This window comes from Diplodia seriata (genome assembly GCF_021436955.1).
Source record: "Diplodia seriata strain FDS-637 chromosome Unknown scaffold_2, whole genome shotgun sequence".
Classification (NCBI taxonomy): Eukaryota; Fungi; Ascomycota; class Dothideomycetes; order Botryosphaeriales; family Botryosphaeriaceae; genus Diplodia; species Diplodia seriata.
The window spans coordinates 1,642,182-1,669,973 of record NW_027117309.1 but is presented as its reverse complement, the minus strand read 5'-3'; the positions used below and the strand labels follow the sequence as shown (position 1 = coordinate 1,669,973).

General features: G+C 57.5%; 8 protein-coding genes across 8 annotated transcripts; 3 read left to right on the top strand and 5 right to left on the bottom strand.

The window, feature by feature from the left end:
• Positions 1–1,015: 1,015 nt before the first annotated feature.
• Positions 1,016–2,027, top strand: SLS55_001881 (uncharacterized protein; the record flags this gene model as incomplete). The annotated part of the gene is made up of 6 exons (XM_066773369.1): positions 1,016–1,314; positions 1,365–1,420; positions 1,474–1,533; positions 1,589–1,666; positions 1,717–1,794; positions 1,843–2,027. 6 exons carry the CDS (start codon positions 1,016–1,018, stop codon positions 2,025–2,027), a joined length of 756 nt encoding a protein of 251 aa, XP_066635936.1.
• Positions 2,028–2,155: 128 nt separating this feature from the next.
• On the bottom strand, positions 2,156–3,663 carry SLS55_001880 (uncharacterized protein; the record flags this gene model as incomplete). Its single annotated transcript, XM_066773368.1, has 3 exons — positions 2,156–2,491; positions 2,934–3,031; positions 3,090–3,663. The coding sequence occupies 3 exons, from the start codon at positions 3,661–3,663 to the stop codon at positions 2,156–2,158; spliced, it is 1,008 nt and encodes a 335-aa protein (XP_066635935.1).
• Positions 3,664–5,115: 1,452 nt separating this feature from the next.
• On the bottom strand, positions 5,116–7,704 carry vps16 (Vacuolar protein sorting-associated protein 16; the record flags this gene model as incomplete). Its single annotated transcript, XM_066773367.1, has 3 exons — positions 5,116–5,367; positions 5,430–7,516; positions 7,566–7,704. The coding sequence occupies 3 exons, from the start codon at positions 7,702–7,704 to the stop codon at positions 5,116–5,118; spliced, it is 2,478 nt and encodes an 825-aa protein (XP_066635934.1).
• Positions 7,705–8,740: 1,036 nt separating this feature from the next.
• Positions 8,741–13,580, top strand: SNQ2_3 (ATP-binding cassette transporter snq2; the record flags this gene model as incomplete). The annotated part of the gene is made up of 2 exons (XM_066773366.1): positions 8,741–13,026; positions 13,127–13,580. 2 exons carry the CDS (start codon positions 8,741–8,743, stop codon positions 13,578–13,580), a joined length of 4,740 nt encoding a protein of 1,579 aa, XP_066635933.1.
• A 700-nt stretch (positions 13,581–14,280) lies between these two features.
• Positions 14,281–15,747, bottom strand: SLS55_001877 (uncharacterized protein; the record flags this gene model as incomplete). The annotated part of the gene is made up of 4 exons (XM_066773365.1): positions 14,281–14,997; positions 15,052–15,176; positions 15,240–15,636; positions 15,688–15,747. The coding sequence occupies 4 exons, from the start codon at positions 15,745–15,747 to the stop codon at positions 14,281–14,283; spliced, it is 1,299 nt and encodes a 432-aa protein (XP_066635932.1).
• A 1,043-nt stretch (positions 15,748–16,790) lies between these two features.
• Positions 16,791–17,668, top strand: SLS55_001876 (uncharacterized protein; the record flags this gene model as incomplete). Its single annotated transcript, XM_066773364.1, has 3 exons — positions 16,791–16,934; positions 16,994–17,269; positions 17,336–17,668. 3 exons carry the CDS (start codon positions 16,791–16,793, stop codon positions 17,666–17,668), a joined length of 753 nt encoding a protein of 250 aa, XP_066635931.1.
• Positions 17,669–22,286: 4,618 nt separating this feature from the next.
• On the bottom strand, positions 22,287–23,890 carry LAS1 (rRNA-processing protein las1; the record flags this gene model as incomplete). The annotated part of the gene is made up of 5 exons (XM_066773363.1): positions 22,287–22,407; positions 22,473–22,940; positions 22,999–23,475; positions 23,582–23,664; positions 23,783–23,890. 5 exons carry the CDS (start codon positions 23,888–23,890, stop codon positions 22,287–22,289), a joined length of 1,257 nt encoding a protein of 418 aa, XP_066635930.1.
• An 895-nt stretch (positions 23,891–24,785) lies between these two features.
• SLS55_001874 (uncharacterized protein) lies at positions 24,786–25,850 on the bottom strand (the record flags this gene model as incomplete). Its single annotated transcript, XM_066773362.1, has 1 exon — positions 24,786–25,850. The coding sequence occupies one exon, from the start codon at positions 25,848–25,850 to the stop codon at positions 24,786–24,788; it is 1,065 nt and encodes a 354-aa protein (XP_066635929.1).
• Between the last annotated feature and the right edge of the window lie 1,942 nt (positions 25,851–27,792).

Here is a 27,792-nt window from a genome sequence, read left to right as displayed (position 1 = left end):
ACTACCCATTTGACCAGCAGATACTTTACGTAGCGATAGCAAAGTAAAGAAGGCAGAAGATTCAGTCTTCTTAGACGTCAAAATTCCGTAGCATTGTCCATGCATGCATCGAGAGAACAGGAAAGAAGTCCAAGCTCGGTCTCTCGCCCACATGCAGGGAGATCCCGGTACGTAAGGCGATTTACCCAACGAATGATTGGATGGGCGTCAAACGATAACGACTAGTTACGACCTGGTGTTTTGGGCATTGGTGGGTAATAGCATGTACAGCCCCCTCTCGCAGCCGATGGCTAGCGCGAAGAATAGCAGAACATGGCATAACTATGCCTTAGCTCATTCTTAGAGAGAAAAAAATACGTAGGTAGTTGAAGCTATCGTCTGGACGTGTATGTATTTTAATTCGACATTCTCGTCCGGACGATAGCTTCAACTACCCATGACATGAGCAAAAAACAGATACACGCTAGCCATCAGCTGCGCGAAGGAGCTGTAGATAGCCTCAGGAGTGGCATAATTATGTGGCGCATCCTCCCAGGATGGTAGCAGCACAGTGGTTTCCACATTGACTGTGAGCATTTTGAACTGGTGTTTAGCGTGTATTTGAAACCAGGTGGTCCGAGGCGTTCAACGCTCATCTTACTGTTGTCGCCTGGGTCGAAGCTTGCCGCCGTGCTCGAGGTCGTCGTAACCATAATTTCCTAAAGCAGCTACGGCGGTAAAATCCGCCTATAACCATCGGCATCTCTTTCCTTCCCGTTTTCTCGACGATATTGGTGGAAGAACGACCGGCGGAGGCCGGACATGCCCATCTAGATTATGGTGGAGCCGCGCACTGACCGGAAATTGGAACCCACTCTTGACAGGCCACCGTGCGGGTTGTTTTGGACAATCTATTCGAAACCAGAAAAGGACATACGATCTCGTGCTGAGAGGTACTTATGGCATTGGAGCGTCGCTCGGAAAGCTTGTAAACCAACAAGCACTCGTTCGCTAACATCCCTGTCATTCATTCACCATGCGTTCCTCGCTCTCCTTCGCTTCTCTTTCCCTGGTGCTGGGGGCCACTGCCGAGCCGTGGAGCGATGGGTCTAAGTACGGCAACATGTTTTACTCGGGTCCCACCAGTAATGCCTACATCACGAAGGCGACCTACTCCGTCGTCCCTCCCGATGCACCTTGCAACTATCACACCGGAGTTCCCCAGGAGGAGCTTTCGCTTTGGGTTGGTGTGCAGGCCGACCCTACCAACGAAGATGTCATGGACATGAACCTTGTGCAGCCTCTACTCAACTGGGCTCCCAATCAGAGTCTTAGGTCAGCAAACCCATGAAACACGGAGTGGGACACATGCTTATGCATTACAGCGGCTGTGATACCGATAATGAACACTGGTGTGTTGCAGCAAGCACATACGCCCCTTGTAAGCCTCCGCGGCAACCTACTTTTTCCAAGACTGTGCTGATGATTGAGTAGCGGGTCAAACGGGCCAGACCTACCAGGTTGTTCCCACTGGTTCCCAGGTTGACTTTGAAAGTCCGTTCCTACCTTGGACTTCTATCTTTATTTATCGATGCTGATTAAATCGTAGTTTCGGTCAATTCGGAGACCACCAAGATCGACCAGAAGGTCTGGATCGCTGGCGAGCTTGTCTCTTCTCAATCTGACAGTATGGCTTCCGCCATTTGAAACTATTTGAACGCAGCTAAAGTCTTGCAGGCGCGGGCATGAAACCTGCTGTCTTCTACGGCGCTAACGAATGCGTTGGTTATTCTTGCGGAACTCTCAAGGGATACAGTAAGCCTTCCCAGACTTTAAATGCAGCAGTCTTCTAAAGCTATTTAGCCTGGTCCAACATCACTGTACACCTCAGTGCCGCCGATGAGAATTACGGCAACACCTTTTCCCTGTCCAACGCGACCTCATCTGGCGCCACCACCTCCGACAGCGGAAAGACTTGGCACATTGACTCCATCAAGTTTGCCAAGGACTACCTCTACGATGATGACTCCGTTCAGGAGTGCTCTTAAGCTGTCTTTTGAGAGAAAGAGATGGCTTCCAATGAAAGTTAATAGACCCATACCCCACGTCTATAGCTCCTACATTCCAAAAAAAAAAAAAAAAAAATCGGGAAAGTTCAACGTATCTCAAGCATGCTTCAAACGCTTACCCTGCCATACCGCGCCACCCGTACCGCAAGGATGCCAGCAAAAAGAGCAAGAGATGCTCCGACCACTACCATCGTGTTGTTACCTGCCGCAGTGCCACTCTCCTTCTCATCATCATATGCCCATTGATGCTCCACCTGAGGCAAGCCAAGTGTTTTCAGGCTCAACCCGCTCGTGATGAAGGAGCTGTAGAAATCCGTGGCCTTGGAATCCGACTGGAGGGGGATAATGTACTTGGCAAGGAGTTTGATTCCCCTTGTATCCCAGGCTGCCGCATACTGAGCCTGCTGGCAGCGCTCGACCATATCCACAAGCCTGGGGACTCTCTGATTCGACCGTAGTAAAGACACTGTGTAAAACATCAAGAGGCCAAACGGGTGCGGCTATGCTGGAAGACCTCGACAGGGTGCCGGCCAGCGCATTGACGAGCCCAGCGCATGATTCGATGCAGCTATTGCCGCCCTGTCCGACGAGTGGGTTGAACTTGTGGCTGGCATCCCCAATGATGATGATACGTCCGAAGTGCCATTTCCTCATGACATAGTGAGGCAATGCCGTTACCGCACTCCGCTCGAGATTCTTTGCTACTTCTCGCAATCGTAGGCCGTTGTCTGCCACGATAACATCTCCTCCACGTTCAAGTTCCCTGATCTCATCCTCTTTGGTGAAGCGCGGAATTTTGTCGACAGCGCAGGAGTGTAGGGATGGAGGCAGCTTCCAGAACCAAAAGAGAAAGATCTCATGGTCCTTGCCGCCCATGCAGCCTACCGTTGATTGGGGCTTGGACGCCGCGATTACATCGCCAGGTGCAATCCCCGGGGTTGGCTTGGCAAGGCCAAACACGCATGCATATTCACATTTGATGTCTGCGGTTTCTGTGAGTTCGGTGTGGGAAAGTGGGAAAAATGAATCTGCTGAACGCACCTTGTCTGTCCTCGGTTGGGATGGCTCCTGGGTCTTTCTCGTCCGCGTTCCTCCACATCTCCTTTCTCACAGTACTGTGAACTCCGTCCGCACCAACGGTGATCTGGCCTTCGAATGTTGTACCATCTTCCGTATGTACCAGAACTCTGCCCTCATAATCCTCGATTTTCTGGACCTTCTTGTCGACGAAGACTCTTTCTTTCTCGGTGATGTGTTTGTACAGCACACGCAAAAGTTGGTAGCGCTCCATGAACATAGGCGCGTAGCCATGCCTTGTCTTCAAGATAGGTCCACAAGGCATCTTGGATAGTCTTTGCCCGGTTTCACCATCCCGGACGATGTGAAGCTTGGCAGACTGTGCGACTTTGCAGACATCTTCGTAGACTCCGAGCTGGTCGAGGATTCGGAGACCGTTGGCATAGAGACCGATGCTGGCGCCGACATTGGGCGTCACGCTTTTGTATGCTTCAAGAAGGACGTAGTCGATTTGAAGATGCTGAAGCATCAACGCCAGAGTGAGCCCGGTGATGCCGCCACCAACAATGATGACTTGGTGTTTGGATTCGGAGGCCATCGTGTGTTGGAGCTGTAGAGAAAGGCCGGGTCGAAAAGGGGTGAGGAGAAGACATTTCGACGTTCATGTCCGTTTATGATGTGGAAATTTCGGAACTTGGAACCACCCAGCTCCGATAAGCCGAAGGGGATCCGATGGTGATTGGTGTCTCATCTTTTTGATTGTAGACTTGGCTGAGTTGGCTGGTCTTGGTACTTTTACGGCGGAGGCCCCGTCGAACAGCGGCAGTTGTTTACCTGTTGCCGGTTCCCGATAGCCGGGCAGCGAGCACGCAAAAATATATGGGCCCCCGCACCAGCTCGAGTCATGTAGAGAAAGCTCCTTGTGCAGCAGCAACAAAACGCGCGACCCTCGCCGTATAGGATATTCAGAGGTGAAGAGGATGCAACGATTTGAAGCGGATGCGCCAGTATTCGGATATACGAAAGACCTTTCCAGAAATACATTCGTATGCTCGTGCCTACAGGACAGTCGACGGCGAAGAGTGGAAGGGTGGCGGCTTACATAGAGTAAACGCGTAGCGTAGGACACTCTGAGCGCGCAGTCATTGATTTAGGATGAATGACAGCGGTTGGCGCTTCCCAGGGGGATGGCGGCCGCCGCTTCCTTATCCAAATGCGAAGACGTAGTGCGTGACTTCCAATCCAGGAGGCACGGAGGGATCGGGATCCGTGCACAAGCTGTCGCTACCTAACATGTCTACAGGACTGTGATTTATCGCAGCGCTGTGCTTTTGTTTTAGCACAACATTTACATCAGCCGGCGTCACCTTGACAGGTTTCTTCACGTCTGTCATGGGTAGAAAATTCTACATGGGATAGGTAGCTGACTATATTTTAGATGCGTATACTTACGTTCGGATCTTGTACTCAACTGCCTGTATAAATACGATGCAGAATTTGTATATAGGCGCCGCATCGTGTCTATTACTCGGCGAACGAGCCCGTTGCTCAACCCCACATAGCGCTGAGCGGATGTTCAATAATTGCAGGTTCAGGATCGTACTCTCGGGCAAAGTCGCAAGAACTACACAGCAGTTGACAAAAATGATTGAGCCTACCCGCCTCTGCCTTGGAGATTTGCACCATTCTTGTGCCGGTAGCTGGATCCAATATGAGGACACGTCTGCGTGCGTTCAAGACCCGCGTCTATGTCCAGATATTGGATTCGAATACCTACGTAGGAAGAGTGGTAGCTCAATTTTTCTGTCACTTGCTGCCCCTGAAGTCATCTAGTCAGCAGAAGAGCGAAATCAATGCAACGACACGTCAGCGACGGGTACAGAATCAGACAGAAGACTTGATTCGTACAATCATCAGTAACATCGACTACTATCCAGTTTCAGCCGCAGTTTTCCCTCGGCCGATGGGCGAATGGAAACGAACAGCTGGGCGATCGGCGATAGGCGGGCATACCGTAGCAGGACTCCGCCAACCCCGCATGGATCGCATACTACCTCCTTCCACCCGCCAACTGCCCAATCATCCGCTCAATCTCATGAACCGCGTTGCCCGTCGCCTTGGCCTTCAGTTCGGCCAGGCTGTTCATGTCCTTCGCCTTGAGCGCCTCCTCGCCCGCCCGCACCACTAGGCCGCACTTGACCCACATTTCTATGCGGTCAGTGACCGGCAGCGTGGTGCACTTCGGGATGAAGAGTGCTGCAGTTCGCGTATTTCCGGCTGAGAGTATCTCGTTGAAGAAGGGCTAAACGGGCGGACGTCAGCACTAGATACGGAGATAAAAATGTCAGCGGAGCCAAGACTCACCTCCCAGCCGATGGGGCTCTTCCGGGTTTTGCTGATCTCCTCCAACTCATTCCAGTCCCTCTTGGTCACAAGTCCACGCAACCTGAGCCACCAGAATGTCTTTTCTGGCACCTTGAACTCGGATTGCACCTTCTGCGCACGTTTCATGTGGCCCGCGCGCACGAGCCGGAACACCGTCTCATTGATGGAAAGACCCACGAACCCCGTCACCGCTAGATCCTTCTCGAATGCCTCTTGCAGCTTTAGCAAGCGTTGTGCTTCATCGAGCGCCTTCACATTGAAGCTGTGCTCACGCGAGTCCTGGAGCAACTTGCTGGCAAGCTTGAGCTTGTCAGTACAAAGGCTCGTGCTAGGCTGCTCGAGCGCCTCGGCGATAAGGAGATTAGAGCCGTCAAGGCGGCGATCGTCTTGGTAGTAAAGGTCCTTGAGCAACTCTCTGTCCTGCTCGAGCGCAGAAGACTCCACCAGTGCTGTGGCAACCGGGCGGCTGGTGACGGTTCTGAAGAAGCTCGCCAACGTGAGCTGTTTCTTCAAGTGCAAGAGGACGTGGAATACGAGATCCGTGTCTCCGCTCTCTATTGCCTTGTCCAATGCTATCGTGTCTTCCTTCATGTCAAGCAACAGGGGAACCTGTTTTCCAGCACGGGGCTCATAGTTCAACAGTTCGGTTGCAAGGCGTGCACGGCCTTCATCATATGCTGCCCTGGCAATCTCCTCGAAGGACACACCTTGCTTACCTTCGAGCTTCTGCACAATCATACGGCATATGCTCTCCTCATCGTCGTTGGAAATGCGGACTTTCTGGCTGGCCCAATGTACATAGATGCGATCCGTCGGAAGGCGCAGATAATCAGAAATCTTAAGGGCGAGTTGGTATTCGTGACGGTTGATCAGTCGCTCAACAAGTTTCTCGGGCGTCAAGCGCATGTACTGGTCGTAGGAAAGAGGCAGGCCAATCTCGTAGAAGCGGACCGCATTGAGCACGCGGAGAGTTTCGCACATATCGACAAAGTCGTCACTGTTGTAGAGGTCAAGCACCGACTTGCCAAATGACGCAGCCTTGAGCAGTTGCTTCTGCCAGTGAATGCTGTACTCATGACCTGCAGCCTTCACGCACGTATCAACAGCTTCGGCGAGATTGGGCCGGATCATCTGGATCAGGTCGTCAGCCTTTGGCGATTTCTTTTCCAGATGATCAACCGCGTCCAGGAGCACGGCAGCCGGAGAGGTGGAGCCCAGCCGGAACGTCTCCTCGCTCACGTCGGGGACACGCTGGATGAATTCACAAACGTCATTCGTAAGCACTCGGATGCCGTCCACGTCGGGCAGGAGGTGAACGAAGCTGTCGTAGAAGAATTTGGTGGCAGAGCCATTGGGCCCGACGAGATGGATCTCGTCCTCCCACGCCAGGACCACGGAGCTGTTACCGCACCACTGCATGTCCTTGGGCACCGTCCTCGCCCTGGAGTCATACTCGCTGAGTTTGTTCTGGAAATCGCTGCTGACAACCCAGACCTTGCTGTCCTCCGTGTACAGGGCGACGTACTTGCCATTGGGCGAGACGCTTGTGTATCTGAAAGGGCCGCGCTGCAGCATGCGGTCCTCGCAGTCGGTAGCGTCGACAAGATAAATCGTCTCGCCGATGGCGAGGAGCACCTCGACGGAGCGCGAGAGAGTCTCGGTGGGCGGGATCAAGGCCCAAGACTCAACGGGGTCCTCAGGAGCAAGGGCCAGTAGCTTGGGGCGCGGCTCATCGTAGCGGGCAACGGAGACGAGGCGATTGTTGTTGAGCAGGGCGACAAAGCCAGAGCCCCAGAAGCGGCAAGCCTTCACGCCAATCTCGTCGGCGCCGTGGCCGAGGGTGAAGGGCACAAAGTCACCGTGCAGATGCTGGTAGCAGCGTACGGTACCATCGTCGGTCACAACGAGCAGCTTCTCGTCCAGCGACCAGCCAATGCCCTTGACAGAGCCCTTGTCCCAATTGATGCGGCGGATGAGCTTGCCGGCGCAGCTGTAGATGTCGATGGAGGTCTTGGCCTGCTGCGAGGCGCGGTAGGTCTGGAGCTTGTCCTCGTCGCGGTAGATGGCTGGCGGGGTCAGCGCGGGCGTTGGGGCAGGCAGAGGGCGGGAGCATACCTACAGCGCCAGAGTAGGGAGCGGCGACGACGTGGAAGTTCTCGAGCTCGAGGTCCTGATCAAAGACGTCGGTGTAGAGCTGCAGCTTGCGGTAGAAGCGGTCGCCGACGCGCTCCCAGTCGGCAGTGGGCTTGGGCATGGCGGGGAGGCGGGGGCGTTGTCGAAGCGTGCAGCTGGCGTTGCGATAAAGTTGGGCGACGCGCTGAGGCCCGGGCGCCAGGCGATCGACGGGCTGCAGTGTGTGGTGCGCAAGAGCCGCTGTGCCGCCGCCACTGGCACTGGCTCATGCTGGCCCACCGCCCGTCATCGCCCAACACCAGAACCGGCGCGAGACACGGAGCTGACGCCGCCGCACGCACACGCGCTGCCATGTGCCGTGATTGCCCTCCTCCGCCGCGTGCCCCTCGCTGCACGCCGCTGACATGCATCACCACCTCGCCGATCCGAGCGGCCGGCCGCGTCCGCTAGCCTGCGCTAGGAAGCCAGCCTGCCGTCCGTCAGAATGATTCATCTGCCGTCTGCACGCCGCGGACGCAGCCGCTGCCCCCTCGCCGACGCAGTCAGCATCGTGCGGTGTGGTTTTGGGAGCATTCGCCCGGGATCGCGTCCGCTTCGTCAGCATTGCGCCAATGAGGCAACACCATGGACGTGAAGGCGCGGACGACTGATCAGCTGCAAACGACTCCCGGCTAATGGCCGCTCCTACTCCTCTGATGGGCGCTGCGGTACTACGCGACCCGCCCCTGCACCCCGGTCCGCTTCTCCCAGCACGCCTGTCCCCGGACGATTGCCCTCGCTCAGGCAGGTTGCGTTGCAAATTTTGCGTGCGAAGACGCGGAATGCAGGCAGCCCGTGCGCCGGACAATGGGCGGCGGGTGTAGCGGGGCGGCTTAGAAATCGGGGTGCCAGTGCTATCTCCACGATGACCTCACTGCCCCTTCGGGAGAGCTTAGGCTCACCGCTAGCCAGTTGCGCTCCACGGCGGCGTTAGCCTTATGCCCGCTACACCGTTGACACTTTTGACCTGCCCGGACACCGCTGCCTTTCTTGCGCTCCCAGCTCCCCGGACCAGCCCTGTTGGTAATCAATCAACGTGCTTAAAGCAGGGAGCCATCTGAGGCTCCCTTTGCTTGTCCACAAAGCACCAGCCCGCCCTCCCCGTTGTCCGCAACACCATGTGGGCGACCTCCATTGCCGAAGACCGCGTCTCGCGGCATCCGACGGACAACCCGTGGCACAACGCCCCTCCGGACACACGTGACGACGCCGTGGCCCGCTCAAACGACGATGGCAATGCTGCTGGCACCGCGCGCACCTCGGACGCGAGCGTTGAGGGTACCTGGGGCGAGCGAGACACCGGCATCCGGGATCAGCGGCGTGCCATCCAAGAGTATGAGACTCTCCGCCGCGATCTCTCCGCCCTGTCCCAAACCCGCTCCAGAACCTCTCAGAAATCCGTGCCACGATCGAGAGCAGCCGACGGCGAGACCTTGTTCCGTACCATCAGCGGGCACGCTCCTGCTGATGCCCCGCCGTCCACCAAGTCGGAGCTCGCAGACACTGATGGAGACGCTCTGGAATCCCAGGCGACCAAAGAAACCGCCGGGGACGCCCACCTCGACTCCTCGTCAGAGGAGGATTTCCAGCTGGAAGAGTTCATGCGTGAAGGCCACTTTGAGAAGCGGACAGACGGCCGCTCCGCCAAGCGGGTTGGCGTTGTCTGGAAGAACCTCACCGTCAAAGGCACTGGCTCTACGGCAACGTTTGTCAAGACACTTCCGGATGCCATCATGGGAACCTTTGGCCCCGATCTCTACCGCATCATAAGTCGTTTTGTTCCGGCCCTCCGTCTGAACCAACATGCAAAGACGCGCGACCTCATACACGACTTCTCGGGCGTTGTACGCAACGGAGAAATGATGCTTGTGCTTGGTCGCCCGGGCTCTGGCTGCTCCACCTTCCTGAAGGCTATTTCGAATAAGCGGGACGATTACGCCGGCGTCACCGGTGAAGTCAACTACGGCGGTATCAGCGCAGACAAGCAAAGGAAGCAATACCGGGGCGAGGTTACATACAACCCCGAGGACGACAAGCACTTTGCTTCCTTGACTGTTTGGCAGACCCTGAAGTTCTCACTCATGAACAAAACCAAGAAACGCGAGGGGGGCGAGATTCCCATCATCGTCGAAGCTCTCCTCAAAATGTTTGGCATAAGCCACACAAAGCACACCCTTGTCGGCGACGAGTTTGTCCGCGGTGTTTCTGGCGGGGAGCGGAAGCGTGTATCCATCGCCGAGACGTTGGCAGCGAAGTCGGCCGTCGTCACCTGGGACAACTCCACCCGCGGCCTGGACAGTTCCACAGCTTTGGACTACGCCAAATCTCTTCGGATCATGACCGACGTTAGCGACAGGACGACCTTTGTGACTCTATATCAGGCTGGTGAACAGATCTACGAGCAAATGGATAAGGTAGTGGTCATCGATGCTGGGAGGTGCATCTACAACGGCCCCGCAGAAGATGCAAAGCAGTACTTCATTGACCTTGGGTACTTCTGCCCCGAGCGACAGACCACTCCCGACTTCCTGACCGCGATCACTGATCCCAACGAGCGCCGTTTCCGGGAAGGCTTCAAGGATAGAGCACCGAGAACGCCCGAAGAGCTGGAGAAGGCGTATAGGTCCTCGGACGTTTACAGGCGGGTTCTGCGCGACATTGAGGAGTACGAGCGGGAATTGGAGCACAATGACTACGCCGACGCCAGGGAGTTTGAAGCGACTACCCGAGAGCAAAAGAGCAAGACGGTCATGAAGGACTCAAGCTACACCGTCAGCTTCATTCGCCAGGTGTACGCCTGTACGCTTCGTGAGCTTTGGTTGATCTTCGGCGACCGGCAGACCTTGATCACCAAAGCCTTCATCATCATTAGCAACGCGCTCATCGTCGGCAGCCTTTTCTACGGGCAACCGCTAAGCACCGAAGGTGCGTTCAGTAGAGGAGGTGCTCTCTTCTTCTCCATACTCTTCCTAGGCTGGCTCCAGCTTAGTGAACTGATGAAGGCGGTAAGCGGACGCCTTGTTGTCGCCCGCCACAAGGAATACGCCTTCTATCGCCCTTCTGCAGTCAGTATCGCTCGGGTGGTGACCGACTTCCCCATGATACTGGTTCAGGTCATAGTCTTCGCCATAATCATGTACTTCATGACCAACCTGGACGTCGATGCGGGAAAGTTCTTCATCTACATGCTGTTCATCTACACGACAACGATCTGCATTACGGCACTTTACCGTATGTTTGCCGCACTGTCTCCATCGATCGATGATGCGGTGCGCTTCAGCGGTATTGCCTTGAACCTGCTGGTTATCTTCACCGGCTACGTGATCGTCAAGCCCCAGCTGACGAGCAATTACATCTGGTTTGGCTGGTTGTACTACGTCAATCCAATCTCGTATTCCTTCGAGGCAGTCCTGTCGAACGAGTTCTCGGGGAGAACAATGGATTGTGCTCCCGAACAACTGGTTCCGCAGGGACCAGGCGTCGATCCTGCATATCAGGGTTGCGCCATCTCTGGTGCGTCGCCCAATTCGAGGGTGGTTCCAGGATCTGATTATATTGGCACTACGTACACATACACGCGATCTCACCTCTGGCGCAACTTTGGGGTGGTGATTGCCTTCACCGTTCTCTACATCCTCATCACCGCGGCAGCAACGGAACTCTTCAACTTTGCGCAAAGCGGCGGCGGCGCGCTTGTTTTCAAGAGAAGCAAGCGGGCGAAACAGGCACTGAAGGAGCAGGCAAAGCCTGACGACGAGGAAAAGGCTGCTGGGTCGGCGACACATGCTTCAAGCAACGAGGACGCCGAACTGGCGGTGGCGAGGACAAAGTCCAAGGCGGACGAAGCCCTCGAATCGATCACCAACAGTGACAGCATTTTCACCTGGAAGAATGTTTCCTACACCGTACCCTATCTCGGCGGAGAGAAGAAGCTTCTCAATGACGTCTCCGGTTTTGCCAAACCGGGTGTCATGGTCGCCCTAATGGGGGCTTCGGGAGCCGGGAAAACGACCCTTCTCAACACCCTTGCCCAACGGCAGAAGGTCGGTGTCATCACTGGCGACATGCTTGTGGACGGGAGACCGCTTGACCTCGACTTTCAGCGCGGCACTGGTTTCTGCGAACAAATGGACATCCACGATCAGACGGCTACCATCAGGGAAGCGCTGGAATTCTCCGCAATCCTTCGCCAGGACAAGGAGATCCCTCGCAAAGAGAAGATCGACTATGTCGATAAGGTCATTGACTTGCTTGAACTTGGCGATTTGGAAGACGCGATCATCAGCTCACTTGGTGTGGAGCAGAAGAAGCGACTGACGATTGGCGTTGAGCTGGCCGCCAAACCTTCTCTGCTCTTGTTTCTTGACGAGCCGACCAGTGGTCTGGATAGCAACTCTGCCTATTCTATAGTGAGGTTTTTGAAGAAACTCTCCCAGGCTGGGCAGAGCATCACTGCCACAATCCACCAGCCATCGTCAATCCTCATCCAGCAGTTCGACATGATCCTCGCTCTGAACCCAGGTGGCAATACCTTCTACTTCGGTCCCGTGGGCGAGAATGGGAAAGACGTCATCGATTACTTCGCAGAGCGTGGTGTGCAATGTCCACCCCAGAAAAACGTTGCGGAATTCATTCTCGAAACGGCAGCCAAGGGCGGCAGAAAGGCTGATGGTACGAGGATCGACTGGAACAGGGAATGGAAAGAGTCAGAGAACAACAAGCGGATGCTTGAGGAGATCGACCGTATCAACAGCGAGAGGAAGGAGGACAGGGTTCCCCGCCAAGCAGGCCAAGCGCGAGAGTTCGCTGCTCCAGTCTGGCTCCAGACCACCATGCTCACCAAACGGCTGTTCATCCAATTCTGGAGAGATCCCAGTTATCTCTACGGCAAGCTGTTTGTGTCTGTCATCATTGGCGTCTTCAACGGCTTCACCTTCTGGCAGCTTGGAAACTCGGCGCAGGATATGCAAAACCGCATGTTCACGGCTTTCCTGATCATCGTCTTCCCCCCGGCCATCGTCAACTCCGTGGTCCCCAAATTCTTCCAGAACATGGCGCTGTGGCAGGCCCGCGAGCACCCTTCCCGTATCTATGGTTGGGTTGCCTTCACAACAGCACAAGTGGTTGGCGAAATCCCGCCGGCAATCGTCGGGGCTGTTGTCTACTATGTGCTCTGGTACTTTGCCACCGGCCTTCCTACAGATTCATCCACGTCTGGATACGTCTTCCTCATGACCCTTCTGTTCTTCTTTTTCCAGGCCAGTTGGGGCCAATGGATCACCGCCTTCGCGCCATCCTTCACAGTCATCTCGAATGTGCTACCGTTCTTCTTCGTCATGTTCTCGCTCTTCAACGGTGTCGTCCGACCGTACTCCATGCTCCCTGTCTTCTGGAAATACTGGATGTAAGTACTCTGACAACCCGTCGCTTTCTTACAAGAGCTACCCTCTCCACGTGGAAATCTTCCTTCTTCCAAAACAAACCACTGACAAACGATTCGACAGGTACTACGTCAACCCCTCCACCTGGTGGATCGGTGGTGTGCTGGCGGCAACTCTGCACAACCAGCCCGTGCAATGCACGAGCCAGGAATCCGCGCGCTTCGATCCGCCGCCCAACCAGACCTGTCGATCCTACGCCGGAGCCTTCGCCGACGCCTCCCCCGGCCACCTGCTCAACCCGGACGCCACGAGCGACTGCCAGTACTGCCCTTACACGACCGGCGACGACTACTTGTCCACTCTCAACATCAGCGCCGGCGACAAGTGGCGCGACTTCGGCATCTTCCTGGCATTCGTCGTGACCAACTGGGCGCTCGTGTACTTCTTTGTGTACTCGGTGCGTATCAAGGGATGGAAGTTTGGCTTCGGTTTGTTGTTTGGTGGATTGAGTAAGGCGATGAAGAAAGTGACCGGCATGTTCTCGAGGAAGGGTGGTAAAGGTGGGGACGAACAGTAGAGTGAACGGAGGCGACGTGTTTCTTGAACGAACACATCAATGGGTTTGAGAAATTCCCAGATGATGTTCAACAGACTTCGATTCATTTTTGGGAGCATGCCTCGAATCAGGTAGTAAGAGGGCGTAGTGGGAGTTAGCATAGATACGATATCCGGATGTATTTAGAATTTCACACTTCACAACGAAGAGGCTGAAGTTTCCTTGATAAAGATTTAATACACTCATCACGGCCAAGTATTCGTGCTTTGACGCTGTTGTAAATCAATGCAGTTTCCATTGCCTATTGCATCCCCTGAATTGTTACCTCTTGTGGATATCTCGTCCCGGATATCTCATCATCTAAAAGTACACTTGTGCAATAGCTCCCCGTTTGATGATTCTGTAATGCCCAGACCAAAATTGCTCTGTCCCTAGTTCAGCTCGGTGAGCAGAAGTAAAAATCCTGAGGAGAAAAAAAAAAAACTGGACTGAAGGAAACAATTGAAAATCCCCACGGTGCTTTGCACCTGCCCCGAACCCAATTAAGAAATTCCTGATGATGTTCGAAAAGCAGAAACCTGTGAGGAACCTGGACCGAAAAGAAAAGCTTATAGTGATACACTGAAGCATGCTCGTCGCTGATGATAAAACCGTGAGTGCCGGAAGCTCTGATATGCCGTAACCGCTGAGTACGAAGCCTGAATATCCTCGCGAATGCCGTTCAGGCCTGAGTAATGCAAGCCTGGGGTAGAGGGCCGGGCTTGGAAAACTGAGTAGGCTCTTCACTCAGACTGACGCCGCCATCGTCGTCGACAACACTGCTATTGATGCTTGAAGAGCAGGTGGGCGCAGGCGTGGGAATGCCTTCACGCATGATGGTGCTGGGAGCAACGGCCATTATTGAGGGGTTGCGGGGAGAAAAGAAGGACCTCGGAAGACTGAGACCGGAATCTTGCGGATTCTTGGAGAACATTGTGGAACGAGCTACAGGAAGGGTGACTGCAGAACCATCAGACGAGGAATCGCGGCGCTTGCCGAAGACGTGTTTGACTGCGAGCGATACGCTGTTGCGAACACTGCGGCGGAAAGAAAAGTCGTTGAAGTGCATACTTTCGTACATGGCCAAGTCGTTCACTGGCTCGACGCTGTAGAAGGCCCTGGCTTGGGCAGACTCGCGGTTGCGGTGCTCATGGGTGGAGTCGGTGGTCCTCCAGGTACGGATGCTGTCGGCAGGATCGCTGTCTGCGGGCTCCATGTCTTCAGGCTCGCTGTTTTCAGAGTCGGTAGGAATTGAACTTTCAACCAAAAGGGGAAGGGGTGTCATGCCTATGTTACGCATGACTTGGGCATCGCGGACAGGCAAGCTAGAAAGCTCGGCTACCCGCAGAGGCTTCACCTCTCCATTGAGCACAGCATCGAAGGACTCAAAAGCACGTCCCTGAAGACAATTGTGAGCGGTGGATCCCTTGCGACCCCGGGAGAGCTTGCTTACCCTGTAGTCAGTGCGGCAAGACTGACAGCACTTGTACCTGCACCGCGGGTGGACAGTTCTGGCATGCTTGGCACGCTCCTTGGCCACGGTGGTGGCACTGGCAGAAGAGAGCTGGGCGCGGATTTCTTGGCGCACCAAGTTAGCAATTAAAGAGCGTATGTCCGCATCTTCAGACTGCTCGACATTACCTTCGGCAGACTTGTCAGGGCTCTGGCTGTTGATGGTATCAAGCACCTTCTGCTTTTGGACGATGAGGCGGTCAATTTGCTCAGGCGTGTAGTGGCCGTTCTCGGCCTGGTCGATGACGGACTGATGGAACTTGAGGGCCTTCATTACGGCAATGCGGTCAGAGGGATCGCAAGCATCAACAGCAGGCTGGCGGTCCTTGACGACAGCCCACGGGTCGTCGGCCTCGTCGTAGGTGCATTGCCAGACCCAACCCAAGGGAGACTTGCGGTTGCAGTTCTGGCAAGTGGCGCCATAGGCGCGGGTCATGGTAACATGAGTGCAATGCGGCGTGTAGGGAGCGCGCGGCGGCCTGGGAAACTGCGACGCGTCCGGAGCCTTGTTGGTCACAGGCGTCTTCTGGTGGTGCAGTAAGTAAATTGCTCTCAACTGAGGTCGCGTGACACGCACTTGCTCAGGACCGGGCGGGTCGCTGCCCGGAAAAGGCTGGCTGTCATGCATGGCAGGCATGAGTGGGCGAAGGGGGCGCGATCGAAGCAATCGGGTCAGAAGGTCTGGCGCAGCGTGGTGTTGAAGCGCGGCGGCAGGCGGAGTCGGCGAGGCGGAAAATAAGGGCGTGCGTGGGAGAGTTTCGCGGAGTCAAACAATGGGCCTGTTCATTCTGGGGATTGCAAAGGAATGACAGTGAGCAGGCGGCGGAGGCGCGGGTGGAGAGGGTGAGTGGGCTGGTGTTGTGATTGTCTGATGGTCGTGGTGGGCAGGAGCGACTGGCGGCCGGCGCAGTTGAATGCGCGACGGCAGGAGCAGCAGCAGCAGCAACAGCGCGCGCCGCTCTCACCGACTGGTTGAGTTCGCAGGGGGGTGGGAGGAAATGAAGTGAGGCAGCAAGCAATTCTTTTTTGTCTTATCCAACTGCGCATTTCTTATCGCAATCCGGCATTCCAGTCCCGCGAGCATTGACGACAGCGCCAGCGCAACCAGATGCCCCAACGCGCCGGCGCCCCTCGCTCGCATCGGCCGCCGCCGGCGCCGCTCGACCTCGCGACACCAGCCGGTCCGTTCGGCGCCTCCTCGCCGGCCGTTCGTTGCAGGCCGCGCGCTGCCTGCTGTGTCTCACGAGAGCGCACGCCGATCATCAGCCGTGCGGAAGAACTGACAACTGACGGGAGGGGAGCAGCGTGGCTGGAGCGCCCTCGGCACGGCGGGCGGAAGCCTCGGGCAGGGCGTCGAAGGGGCAGCACGGCGACAGAGGTCGAAGAGTGAGGTGCGAGTATTTGTAGAGATGCGTGGTTTGTTGGCGAGGCGCGTCTTCCCCGCATTGGCGCCAGCGAGCCGTCACCGTGCCCCGTTCGATTTGCCGTCGCATCGCGCCAAATCCCGAGGGCTGGGGGCTCCTGCCTGCCTCGGCCGCCGCCGACAGCTGCGCGCCCCGACAACAAACACCAACACCTCCAGGCCCGCCCTCTCGATCCCACGCCGCTCCCAGCCCCCCGCCCGCCGTCGCCTCGCACCCTTCCCCCGCGGCCGCCCATCGCTGCCCGCTGATTCCCGCCATGTCGGTCAAGTTCGAGAAGGAGTCCGTCAAGACCACGACCGGCACCTCCGCGCCCGTCCCGAAGGGCGGCAAGCACGACGACCTGGTCCACGATGTCGGCGAGGCCCTGACCCGCGGCGGCGGCGCCAATGGTTACCTCCAGGTGCGCTGGCCCTCTCGCGCCTCGCTCGTTGCACTCTCCGCTGATGCTGCCCCACGTAGGCCTACCTCAAGCAGCTCCAGAGCAACCCGCTGCGCACCAAGATGCTCACCTCGGGCACCCTGTCCGGCCTGCAGGAGTTTCTTGCCTCGTGGATTGCTCACGACCGCAACAAAGACGGTGGCTACTTCACCTCGCGCGTCCCCAAGATGGCCATCTACGGCGCCTTTATCAGCGCCCCGCTTGGCCATGTCCTCATTCACGTCCTCCAGAAGCTGTTCCAGGGACGGACGAGCCTGAAGGCCAAGATCCTGCAGATTCTAGTCAGCAATCTGGTCGTGCGTGTGCCCGCTGGACCCTGCGTTGTTGCTGCGCGCTCATCTCGCTGATCGCTCCATCTTTAGATTTCGCCCATCCAAAACGCCGTCTACCTGACTTCCATGGCCGTTATTGCTGGCGCGCGCACCTTCCACCAGGTGCGTGCCACCGTCAAGGCTGGCTTCATGCCCGTCATGAAGGTCAGCTGGATCACGTCGCCCGTTGCCCTTGCTTTCGCCCAGAAGTTCCTGCCCCAGGAGACGTGGGTACCTTTCTTCAACATTATTGGCTTCATCATTGGCACCTACGTCAATGCCCACACCAAGAAGAAGAGGCTCGCTGCTCTGAGGAGAAAGCACTACGGCGACAGCCGCAGCACCGTTGGCGACCGCGACGAATACGGCAGGCCCCGGTACTAAGCGGCCACAGACCACTTTCCTGCGTACGTTTCGGCAGCAAGGCGTCTCTAATGGCCAAAATAGAAGTGGGTTGCGTCTTGCGCTTTGAACCTCATCCCTTTCGAGCTGGGCGATCTCGGCGGTTGGCAACCGCTCGGTAACGACCGGGGGTGGAGGAAGTCCGCCAATTGACCAATCGCACGTGTTCGGCCCCCCATTTTTGACATGACATGGCGGATGATGTTGTAAATCTTCATGACTTTCCTATTTACTCCTCCTTGGCTGGAGCTACATCAGTTATGAGCAGGCTAAATGATATATCCCCACTGCGTTTCTCTTTTCGCCTGGATTCAGAAAGACTGCTCTTGGACAGCAAAAAGACCCATGTTTGCTGCACTCTCTCCTCATCTCTCAATAGTCGTTTTCGGTGTTGCTTGTCGCACGGCTGTCTGGTCATTCCAATTGGAGCTTTACTCCGTTCTCCGGTGATCCGCCTCGTTATAACTTGTTATCGCGAGATGCAACATGTCCCCATGCTTTCATGTCCTCCGAACCAGGATGATCTCGCGGTAGATGTTGTAAACGTCCACATCTCTCTCCAACGTGGCTTATCGTATCTCTAGGTGCTGGTTGTCGGGCGTTTGCCCTCACAATCGAAGCCCTGCGAAGCTGGCAAGCACTCGACGTTACACGGGTTTGTTTACAAACGAATGTCTCCACGACACGTCCAAACTATGGAGCAACGCACCCGGATCCTCTGGTGAACCCGGCAACTTGGTGCTATACGCTTAGGCCATTGCTGCGAGGTATACTGATATAAGGAATGGGCACATGCCTGCCAGTTGGCGTTCTGCACACATCGCTATGCCCGGTTGCTCACAATATCCAGTCATCACGGAGTCATTCAGCACGATAATGAAACCATACTTATACCCCAGTTCCTCGCTAGACGACTTCGATTCCTCTCTCGCGTCGTCCACATCATCATCCGATGAAAGCTGTGAACACCACCCCACACGCCTCCGATACCGGAATGAGGCCAGATCGAAAGCTCATTCATCATCCTCTTCAGCAGCTTCAATGTCACCAGCAAGATCTCTAGCCGCTGAGACTGACCATCTTTGCCGCACCAGCCCCCACCCAGAGCCCGGCACCTGGAACATCCACTACGCTGTGGCCCACCTGCTCGACCACCTTCGTACGTTGCCAGCACCCTTATCCTCTCCAAAGTGGACTGTCATCACCACATCCTCTCCCACCCCTTTACCCGGAGAAGCAATCGCTGCCGCCCGCGCCTTTCCTGTCTCGCCGCATGCATGGCGCTCATACCCGTCACTCATTTTCGCGTCTCTCGGCACCTCCGTCTTCGATGGCATGCTGGACGGGCGCGTCGTTGAACTGGCGTGGGCGAACTTGGATATGCAGGTCAGCGGGCGAACGGTGGTGATAGGAGGGCTAGAGAAGACAAGCGCGGGAAACGGTAGAGCTGTAGGGGGTAGGAAAGAAGGGAATGTGAAGGTCAAGGTGAAGATTGAGCTAAACGCCATGTCTCTGCAGGGTGCGAACAGGGATGAGATTGTGGGAACGCTGCTGCATCACATGATTCATGCGTATTTGGTGGTTGTTTGTGGTAGTGTTGAAACATGCTCACGCGGTCACGACAGTGACTATAGGGAAGGCGAAGGAGTGGGGTCCGACGGAGGGAGGCAGGACGACAATTGTGGCAAAGATGAGGATTGTCTTGCCCATGGCAACGCCTTCGCTGCCATCTTGTGGGAGATACGGGCCCAAGCCGCGAAGTGTGAAGTGGACCGCGAAAGACCACTGCCCATCGGCTTCGGCCACAGGCTCCCAAGCGCTCTCCCGCAATGCCCGGGGTATCCATCTCACAAATCCCCCCGGCGTTTTCACAGTACTATGCACGCCAACAAGTGCAGCACAAACTCCACGAGGAGCAGCGAGCTTAGTAGCATCGCCTCTCCCGCTCCCGATCGTCATCCCCGCGACAGCACCCACTGCCCTGTCTCCGTGCCCGTCATCACCCTCGACTCCGTCTCCAACTGGTACGCGACCGAATGCGCGCCGTTCCTCACCGCACCCACCTGCATGCGTGGCAACGATCTGTACGCCTACTCTTCGAGGAAGGGCCGTCTCTACCCCGTTTCCCGCCACGCGATGAGCTGCTCGTCTTCTGCACACGTTACTTTCGTGTACGATGGCGATAAGCCGATCGGTGTGCTCCGGGCCACCGTTGAGCGATTCGCGAGTCTGCGAGTGAATGTGTTTGCGAGCGGCAGGCGTTGGGTCGAGTTGCCACGCACGGGGGTCCGGAAAGAGGAACTGGGCGCGCTGATGGATTATTTGAAGAGAGACACATACCGTCCAGCGGTAAGGCTGCGCGCGGGCGGAGGAGGAGGAGATCAAGGAAGGTGTGAAGGAACAAAAGAGGGGGCGTGGTTGAGCGGCTGTACTGACGCGCCTGTGATCGACGTCGATGCCAGCACTCGCCGCCACTACCGCAAAGCTCTAGGGTCCCGAACGAATGCTCGTGGCGTGGGCTCCTTCCAGAGCCGCGGCGGAGAAAAAGATGGTGGCGATGGTCGTGGGCATGAAGCACGCGCCCACCACCTCCACGACATCCGCGTCCATCGCCTGGCGAGCGCCATGGGCTTCTCAGAGCTCGCCACCTACGCGATTCGGCGCTTGCACGCCCATCGAACTTTATTGCCGGACGAGGATCCGATCGAGCTGCTCGAAAATATCTATTTTCACGACGATGGCAAGGAGGTGCAATTATCCCAGCAATTGCGCGGTTGGGCCAGAGCTTTCTTGTCTCGTCGTGAGGATGGGTCGAGCATGGTCTCGAACATGACCAAGTTACAGAAGTGCAGTCAATGGAGGAAGCGGTGGCGTGCGCTTCTAGCCAGGGATGGCAAACAAGGACAGTCCCTGCTTGAGGACGTGAGAGCGGTGGACATGCAGGATGTAGCGGGAAAACAGCAGCGGGGGAGACGACAGCGGGAGGCCCAAGGCATGCGATATGTAGGCTACAGTCGGGGACAGGGGCCTTGGTACACTCAAGATCCGGCGGCTGGGAGCTCCGACGCTTCGTCCGCCTCGACCAGCGAGAGCTCTCATGGGGACGACTGCTTCGCGTCCGCGAAGTGGCCATATGGCCAGTTCAACTACGCTACGAAGCAGAAACAAGGGTTCGGTCCACAATCGCCTCCGGTGCAACCCAATGGATACGCTCCCCATTTCCCAGGCTGGTGGAATGCCCAGAATCATTTGTATCCCTACCCGCATTCATATCCTTTTTCACTGTCGCCATACCCCGCTCCTCCTCTCTTCCAGTACTATGCAGCCACCCAGCCATCCGAGTGGCCACACCAGGAGGCGCGACCGCAGTCCCAATCAGGATGCGAAGACAGCGTGCCTCGGCCCGGCGACCTGGCAGCTGATGCAGAAACCACGATGTCTGAAGTGTCGACAGAAGGGGCCGCAAACGGATGTTACCCGGCTGCCAAAGAAAAAGAGGACTTTGAACCTCGACGAAAAGCTACGTGGCATAATGCCAGCGACAGGGGTCGCAGACGTAAAGCGCAACCAAAGTCCAACGTGGAATGGAGAACGGAAAGACTCCCGCAAAGACAACGCCACTCAAGTGTGACGCAAAGGTTGTGGTGAAAGTAAAAGGTCGAGGAGGAACGGAAGTAGAGACTGGTGGAACCCTCCGGTCGGAGCTCCAATTGTACATCCGTGACGAGAGATCAAAGGTCGAACGTGGGAGGGCCGGGTAGCAGGATGACTATGGCGGACTTTGTACTAGGAAGACCGGTGAAAATCGTGGGATTGTGGCTTCTCTGCATTTGATGGCGCACGGAAAGTCTTTCCACATGCTTCTGGACAGTGCCACTTTGCTTATGATTTTCGAGCGTGTAAGGGTGGCGCCGAGACCTACCTGGGTAGCACAGCTGAGGCATATCAATTTTATTTTTATTTTGCTTCTGCGCAGGCACAAACCCGCATAACTCCTGCATCACAGATGCGCAATAAGCACTGAACAAAGTGCTTAGGAGCGGGGCGATCAAGGGCACATGGGCGTGCTGTTCCAGATATTGCTTTTGTTTGCTTCAGCTTGATTGCATACAAAACGATTAGCGTGCGGGAGAGTTCGAAAGCGTCGAATCTGCAGAGGGTGGAGCTATGTAAACTGACTTGCTGTCGAGTGGACGTCCTGCGATGCAAAGGTGACATGCATGAGCGCCACCCACATTCTCCGCTGCATTTCTTTATTCCTGTAACACGACCGGCATGTGAGTAGCGGGAAACGGTGAGCCGAACGCACACCGTCCATAAGCCCAATCCCACGCTCTCCCACTAACATGCTGGTGCGCTCCGATACGACAGCCGGCAGGTTGAATCCGAGGGTGCCGTCAGACCGACTGAGGCGTGGGTTTCACGACCCGAGCGTCCACGCCTGAGGCACACTGGAAAAAATGCGCCTAGTAAAGTGTGCTACTGTGAGCCTTCACTTGTAGATTGTCTGAAGGGTCTAAGACATGCCGTTGTCACAGAACGTCCTGTTCACCCCTCGCCTTGTGTGTTCGGTAGATCCCGAGCAGGATGACGAGGAGCGTTATGTAGGAACGAGGCCGATGGGAGTCGATCGCCACTCTCCTTCCCATTTCCGCCAGCCACCTCGGCGTGGCTGAATCTTTGCGTCAGCGGACGGGTGCGCCGAGAATGCCGTACTGTTGCTAAAAATGTCAACGGTTGCCTCGCTTCGTCTAGGAACGCAGGAAAGGAGGTTGGGTGCCCGTACATGACATCGCGCATCTCTTCGTCTGATTGGGACTCAGGCACAGCTTCGGGGTTGCAGGGGGGCTCGCTTGGGTTCCCCTCACTGTCGGATTGAGCTTCGGGAAGGCTCGCCTCAAGAATCGGTAACCACTCATCCTGGAAGTCATCGTCGCCTTCCAAAAGCAACTCCTTAGCAAGCTTCTTCGACCAGTAGCTCGGCTGGGTCATGCACGCCGTCATGGTGGTCGACCACAAATGCTGTCGCACGTCGCCTGAGCAAGACGACGACCACGCCTCGCTAGTCAAGACATGGAGGATCCAGTTGTACATGGCCGCCTTGAACGCATCGGACTTGGCATCGGCCTTGGATGGCTGAAGCATGTACCGGAACATGTGCTCGACCAGAGTCTCAACATATTGCAACTCGGAGTTCAGCCGACACAGCAGACTGTCCCAGATTAGGTGCGCGCCGTCCAGGGAGCCGCCAACCCTGTCGTTGGTGGTCAGCTTCGCAGGCCGGGAGCATGCAGAGAAGCCGCGGTACCCACCTGGCATCTGAAGGCACAATCATTCGACCAGCAAGGAGAAGCGAGATTACCTCATCACGGAGCATCTCTGGTCTCTTCGCGGCCCCTAGTGCCACAATCTGCTCGCTGGCTCTTCCACTCGAGCGGGACTCTACGCCCGACTTCGGGCCGTCTCTTTTGATTTCCTCGCGCCTCCCACCGACGAAGCTTCTGAGGATGCGGTGCAGGGCGGCGCGGATCTCAGGGCCCGTGGCGTGGTCCCTGTCTTCAGGCGGCGGCGGCGGAGAAGCATCGAGCTTCGACCAGTAGTGGTGCCACAGCCACTGCAGCGCCTGCTCGGTGGCCATCTGCAGCCTGCGCAGCGAGGGCAGGTCCTCGTGCGTGGCCTCATGGCGCAGCTCGACGAAGCTGGTGGGCATGTCCAGCTCGGCGGCCATGTCGTACATGGACATCTTCTTGAAGCTGTTCTGCACCGTGTCGCAGAAGCCGGTGACGAACCTACGGGGCGGAAGGGATAAGCTGCAGGACGGAACGGGAAACACGCCCACGGCGAGTCACGGCCGGGCACGAGGGCGGGATTCAAGGAGGAGGGCTAAGCGCGTACCGGTTGAAGGCGGCGCAGTAGGCATTGCGGATGGCCAGGACCGAGGCGCGTTGGGGATCGTCATGGAGCGTGGCATCGACGAGCTGGGCGGTCGAGTCAAGAGCATGCGGCAACGGCGCTCGTCTCTTCCACGCGGAGATCTGCTTTGGGGTGAGCACGGCGCCGTCATCATGCAGCGGGGGCCAAGCAGGGGCCGCGCACCAGGAAGACGGCGTTCTGGCGGTGCTCGGGGCCGGCATGGTACAGGCGGTCGCGGAGGGCGAGCAGCTCGGCGTGATGGCGCCAGGGGGTGATTTGGAAGCGCGGCATGGCCGCTGCGAGGGGGATTGTCGAGCGTGCGCGCGCACAAGGCGGTAGGAGGATGTGACCAAATTTGCGTGGTTCGGGTTCACGCTCAAGACAGGCGTTGGCGGCTAGCAGGCGGGCCGGGCGGTCGTCAGGCAGTGTGAATTAAAGAAGGCGCTAGCCGACTAGGCCGGGACTGCAGCCAGGGAGGGGTTGGTGTGCGCGGCGGCATCCTCCAGCGAGTGGGCTCCTGGCAATCTCATCAGTTGCGCGGCCGGGCCCATGCTGCTCTGCCCGCCTGTGGCCCCAAGCAAGCCCCGCCACAATGGATACTGTTTCGCGTTGTACGACATTTCCTGCGCAGGCACACGACCGTGGCCACCCCTGTCCGCCCGGCCCCCGCCATACGCAGCCCGCCTTTTCCACATCAGACGCAAATCCGACCGGCTGGAGACATCAGCCAAGCCTCAAGCCGCGGGCGTTGCACATGGCCAAAGCCCGTCCCGCTGCCGCAACCAGACCCACCCTTGCAGCAAACTATCATTTTTTTTTTTTTTGGCTCGCTCTGAGGAGCCCTGCCCTGCATGACCTAGCCACCCCTACCGATCGCAGCGTTCGTCGCTCCACCCCGTGCCGCAGAAAACATTCCCGAGCCGTGCGCGACACGAGCGCCCACGTCAATCCCAGACACCGCTGGCCGCACCGTTACTTTTGGACTATCGTATTGTAATTTTGATTTTTCGCTATCTACCAAAGTGCACATGGTGCCGCTGGTGGGGTATCTCTAAATAATGCCGTCCATCAAGCCGCCAAGGGCTGGCGGAGGCGAGCGCGCGGACGAAAGTCCCGAAAACGCGGCTCTGAAACCAGCGGATACACAAAACGCCAATCGCTATGCTATGCTATATGGTCATCATTCCTAGTACTGAGGTTGCAGCCAGCCATAACCCAGTCCAGCAACCGGTGCCGTGGGGCGCTTCAGCTGCTGGTACCACCATTCATTCGTGTACGTTTCTTCGTCCTCCAGCAGAAAGCTCTGTCCAGAGAGATCAGCTGCCGGCGCTGCTGCCTGCAGCGTCCAGCATTGCTTGTCCGCCTCTTCGGCCGCCTTGGGCGGCTCGGGCGCCTCCTCGATGCTCTCCTCATCCGAGCTGTCGTCGTCCGCGTCGTCGTCGTCGTCTTCCATCTCCGACGGAGGCTGCCACGTCTCTTCGAGCTTGAGCCCCTTGCCCAGCCCTGACGTCAACATCGACTCATAGGTGGGCGGGTCGTAGAGACCCATGCCAACGAGCACGTTTCCAGACTCCTTTGGCGAATCGTCCTCCATGCAGTCGGCATCGGCTTCCGGGTCTTCTGATGAGCCGGCCTGGGGTTGAGGGTGAGAGGTGGGAGCTTCGGTGGAAATCCAGTCTTGTTGGGAGGTCATGTCCGGAAATGATTGAGCAGAGGGCTCATGGTAGTCCGGGAAGGGGGACGTGTCCATCGACGTATCGTTGTCGAGGGTTGCAAGGGGAAAGGTCTCTCGTTTGCGTTGTGCCAAGGCCGAGAGGTAGGCCAGTGCGGAGTTTGAGGCGTAGCCAGAAGCGGGACTAGGGTACGCTGACGTCTGATCCGGGAAACCGTAGCCACCGTCTTGGCTGGCAAGGTCATTGGCTGGGCTCGAGTTGAAGTAGTTCGAGGATGACGGGTGCCAGCTAACGGGACGGTTCGATGACGAGAAGCCGCTGGTAGTGGTGCTGTCTTGCATCTCCTCGTCGCCCGACCCGAACATCATGTTCCAGCGGTCCTCCAACGTGACGTAGCGCTTCGCGGCCGAGGTAGTCTTCCGTCTCTCAAGGCCGGTGGGGCTGCTGTGGACGCTGCGCGGCTTCTCAACGCGAGACGACCGCTTGGAGGAGGTGCTGTGGCCATAAGAGCTCCTCGAGTCCCGGTGGGAGGAGAGGGGCGAGGTGGAGGTGATGGAGATTGGCGAGGAGTTGTCCATGCTTGGTGTGTTTGTGTTGGTTGGGTGTGTGTCCAAAAGGACTTCGTAGGAGGAGGCTGACCATGGATATAGTTATATGGGATTGATGCCAACATACGTGTTCGGCGGGACAAGGGGCTGAGGCAGCTAAAAGGATCGTTAGGTCGGGAGCCCGCTCAGACAGACGAGTATTACTCCATGTGTCAAGGTTCGGTGGGTAGTATACGGCGGCTCGTGGGCTGTACTAGGGTCATGTACCCTCGGTGGAACTCCCGGTTCACAGCTGGGGCCAGGCCTGCGCAGGTCGCCCGTTCTTAGCGGAAATCCCATTTACGGGGATGGCAGCAGACGTGCGCATCGTCAAACCGACTAGCTGGGCGCAGGTAGCCGGTGTGGCACGGGCTGGGGGCTTGGACAGGGCAAGCTGATCTTTAATCATGATCGTGGATGCAGCCGACGAAAAACTAACGACAGCCGAATCAGAGGGCCAGCCGGGGAACAGTGCTAAGGCGGGCAAGCGACGGAGGCGGCTTGATTGCGCGGGTATGTATCATGGCGCAACGGAGCTCCTTGCCGCACGCGCTGGTTGGAACCTGGACGCTAGGCAGGAGGCGCGAAAACACCACCCGCGCTGCGGGTAGGGATGTGCGACGGAACTGGGTAGGGTGACGAGAGAGCCGACGGCTGCACGCCGCGCAGTCAGCTACCGACCTACCGCATTCGACGCATGACGATGGGGGCCGTGGCTGGAGGGAGCGGTCAATCGCGGCGCGGTGGCACTAGGCATGGGCGATGTTCGAGCAAGGACGATCGCGCATGAGGCTCGGCAGGCCGACTGCCCACGCTTTAGCCGCGCCGGTGCTGCGAAAGCGAGCATGGTGGCCGGTGGGTGGTGTGGAGGGCCAGGGCCGGGGGCGCGAGCCAATGGCGCGCGCACGATGAGCCCTAAAGATCTGTCCGGCGGCCGGCAGGGCGCCAAGGGGTCTTTGGCTGCTGGGTCTCGGGGCGCGCGGTATTGGTGGTGGTGATGGAGGTTGGCTGGGACGCCGGCTAGGATCCGGGGCTACGACGCTAGCAGTAAGCGTTGCCATTGGGCCTATGATAATTCTGGAAGCCTGCGCGGCAGGGATCTTGCCTGCGCGCCAGGCTTCTGCACCGGGCCTTAAACCGAGCGCGGTCCTTGTCGGGCGTGTGGTGCAGGATCGCATCCTTGGCTTGGGGTTGCAACGGCCGTGCCACACGCTCGACGGAGATTGAGACGGCCCTTGCCGGCGCTCAGCCGCTGCGTGCGAGCCCGCCGCTGCTCGGCTGCACGGCGGCCCAGGCGCCTTCGTCGCTGCGAGTGGAGTCTGAAACGGCGAAAATGCTGATTGATTGAAAGCCGCACTGTCAGCCGGATCAGCCGCCGTCATGTCACTCCGCCGAGCGGTGAGGGGCAGCGCTGCCACTGCGGAGGGCGCCCATGCCCGCGCCCACGCCCACGCCCACGCCCACGAGCCTCGACGCGCGCGCCGGCCGCAAGTCCGCGCCGGCCGGATCAGGCGGCGTGCATCAGCAGCAGCGCGCAGCGGGAGCCCAGGTACGGCGTTTCACTGGCACTGGCACGTCGACATGGCTGCCGGCGACGGCCAATGCCGCCGAGCGCAGCGCGGTGCCGTCTCACGGGTGGCTTGCTGATGACTCTCGTACATACATATGTACTCCTGGTGGACGTGAGCCGTCGAAGCGCCGAAGGGCTTCCCCTGGCGCGCACCCGGCCGTCGATCGGCTGTGCAGCGACAAGCTGCATGGACGTGCGATCTGGGGCTCCACTGGAAGGCTGCTCGCTTGGCTTGCTCCTGTGTGCGCTGGCTGACAGGCTGACGCAAGGCGCCCGACCCGCCGCGTCCAGCGCATTCCACCGTAGCGTGGTACGAGAAGCTAGAGAAGACGCTTATTCTGGGGCTCGCGCGACCCATGCCCG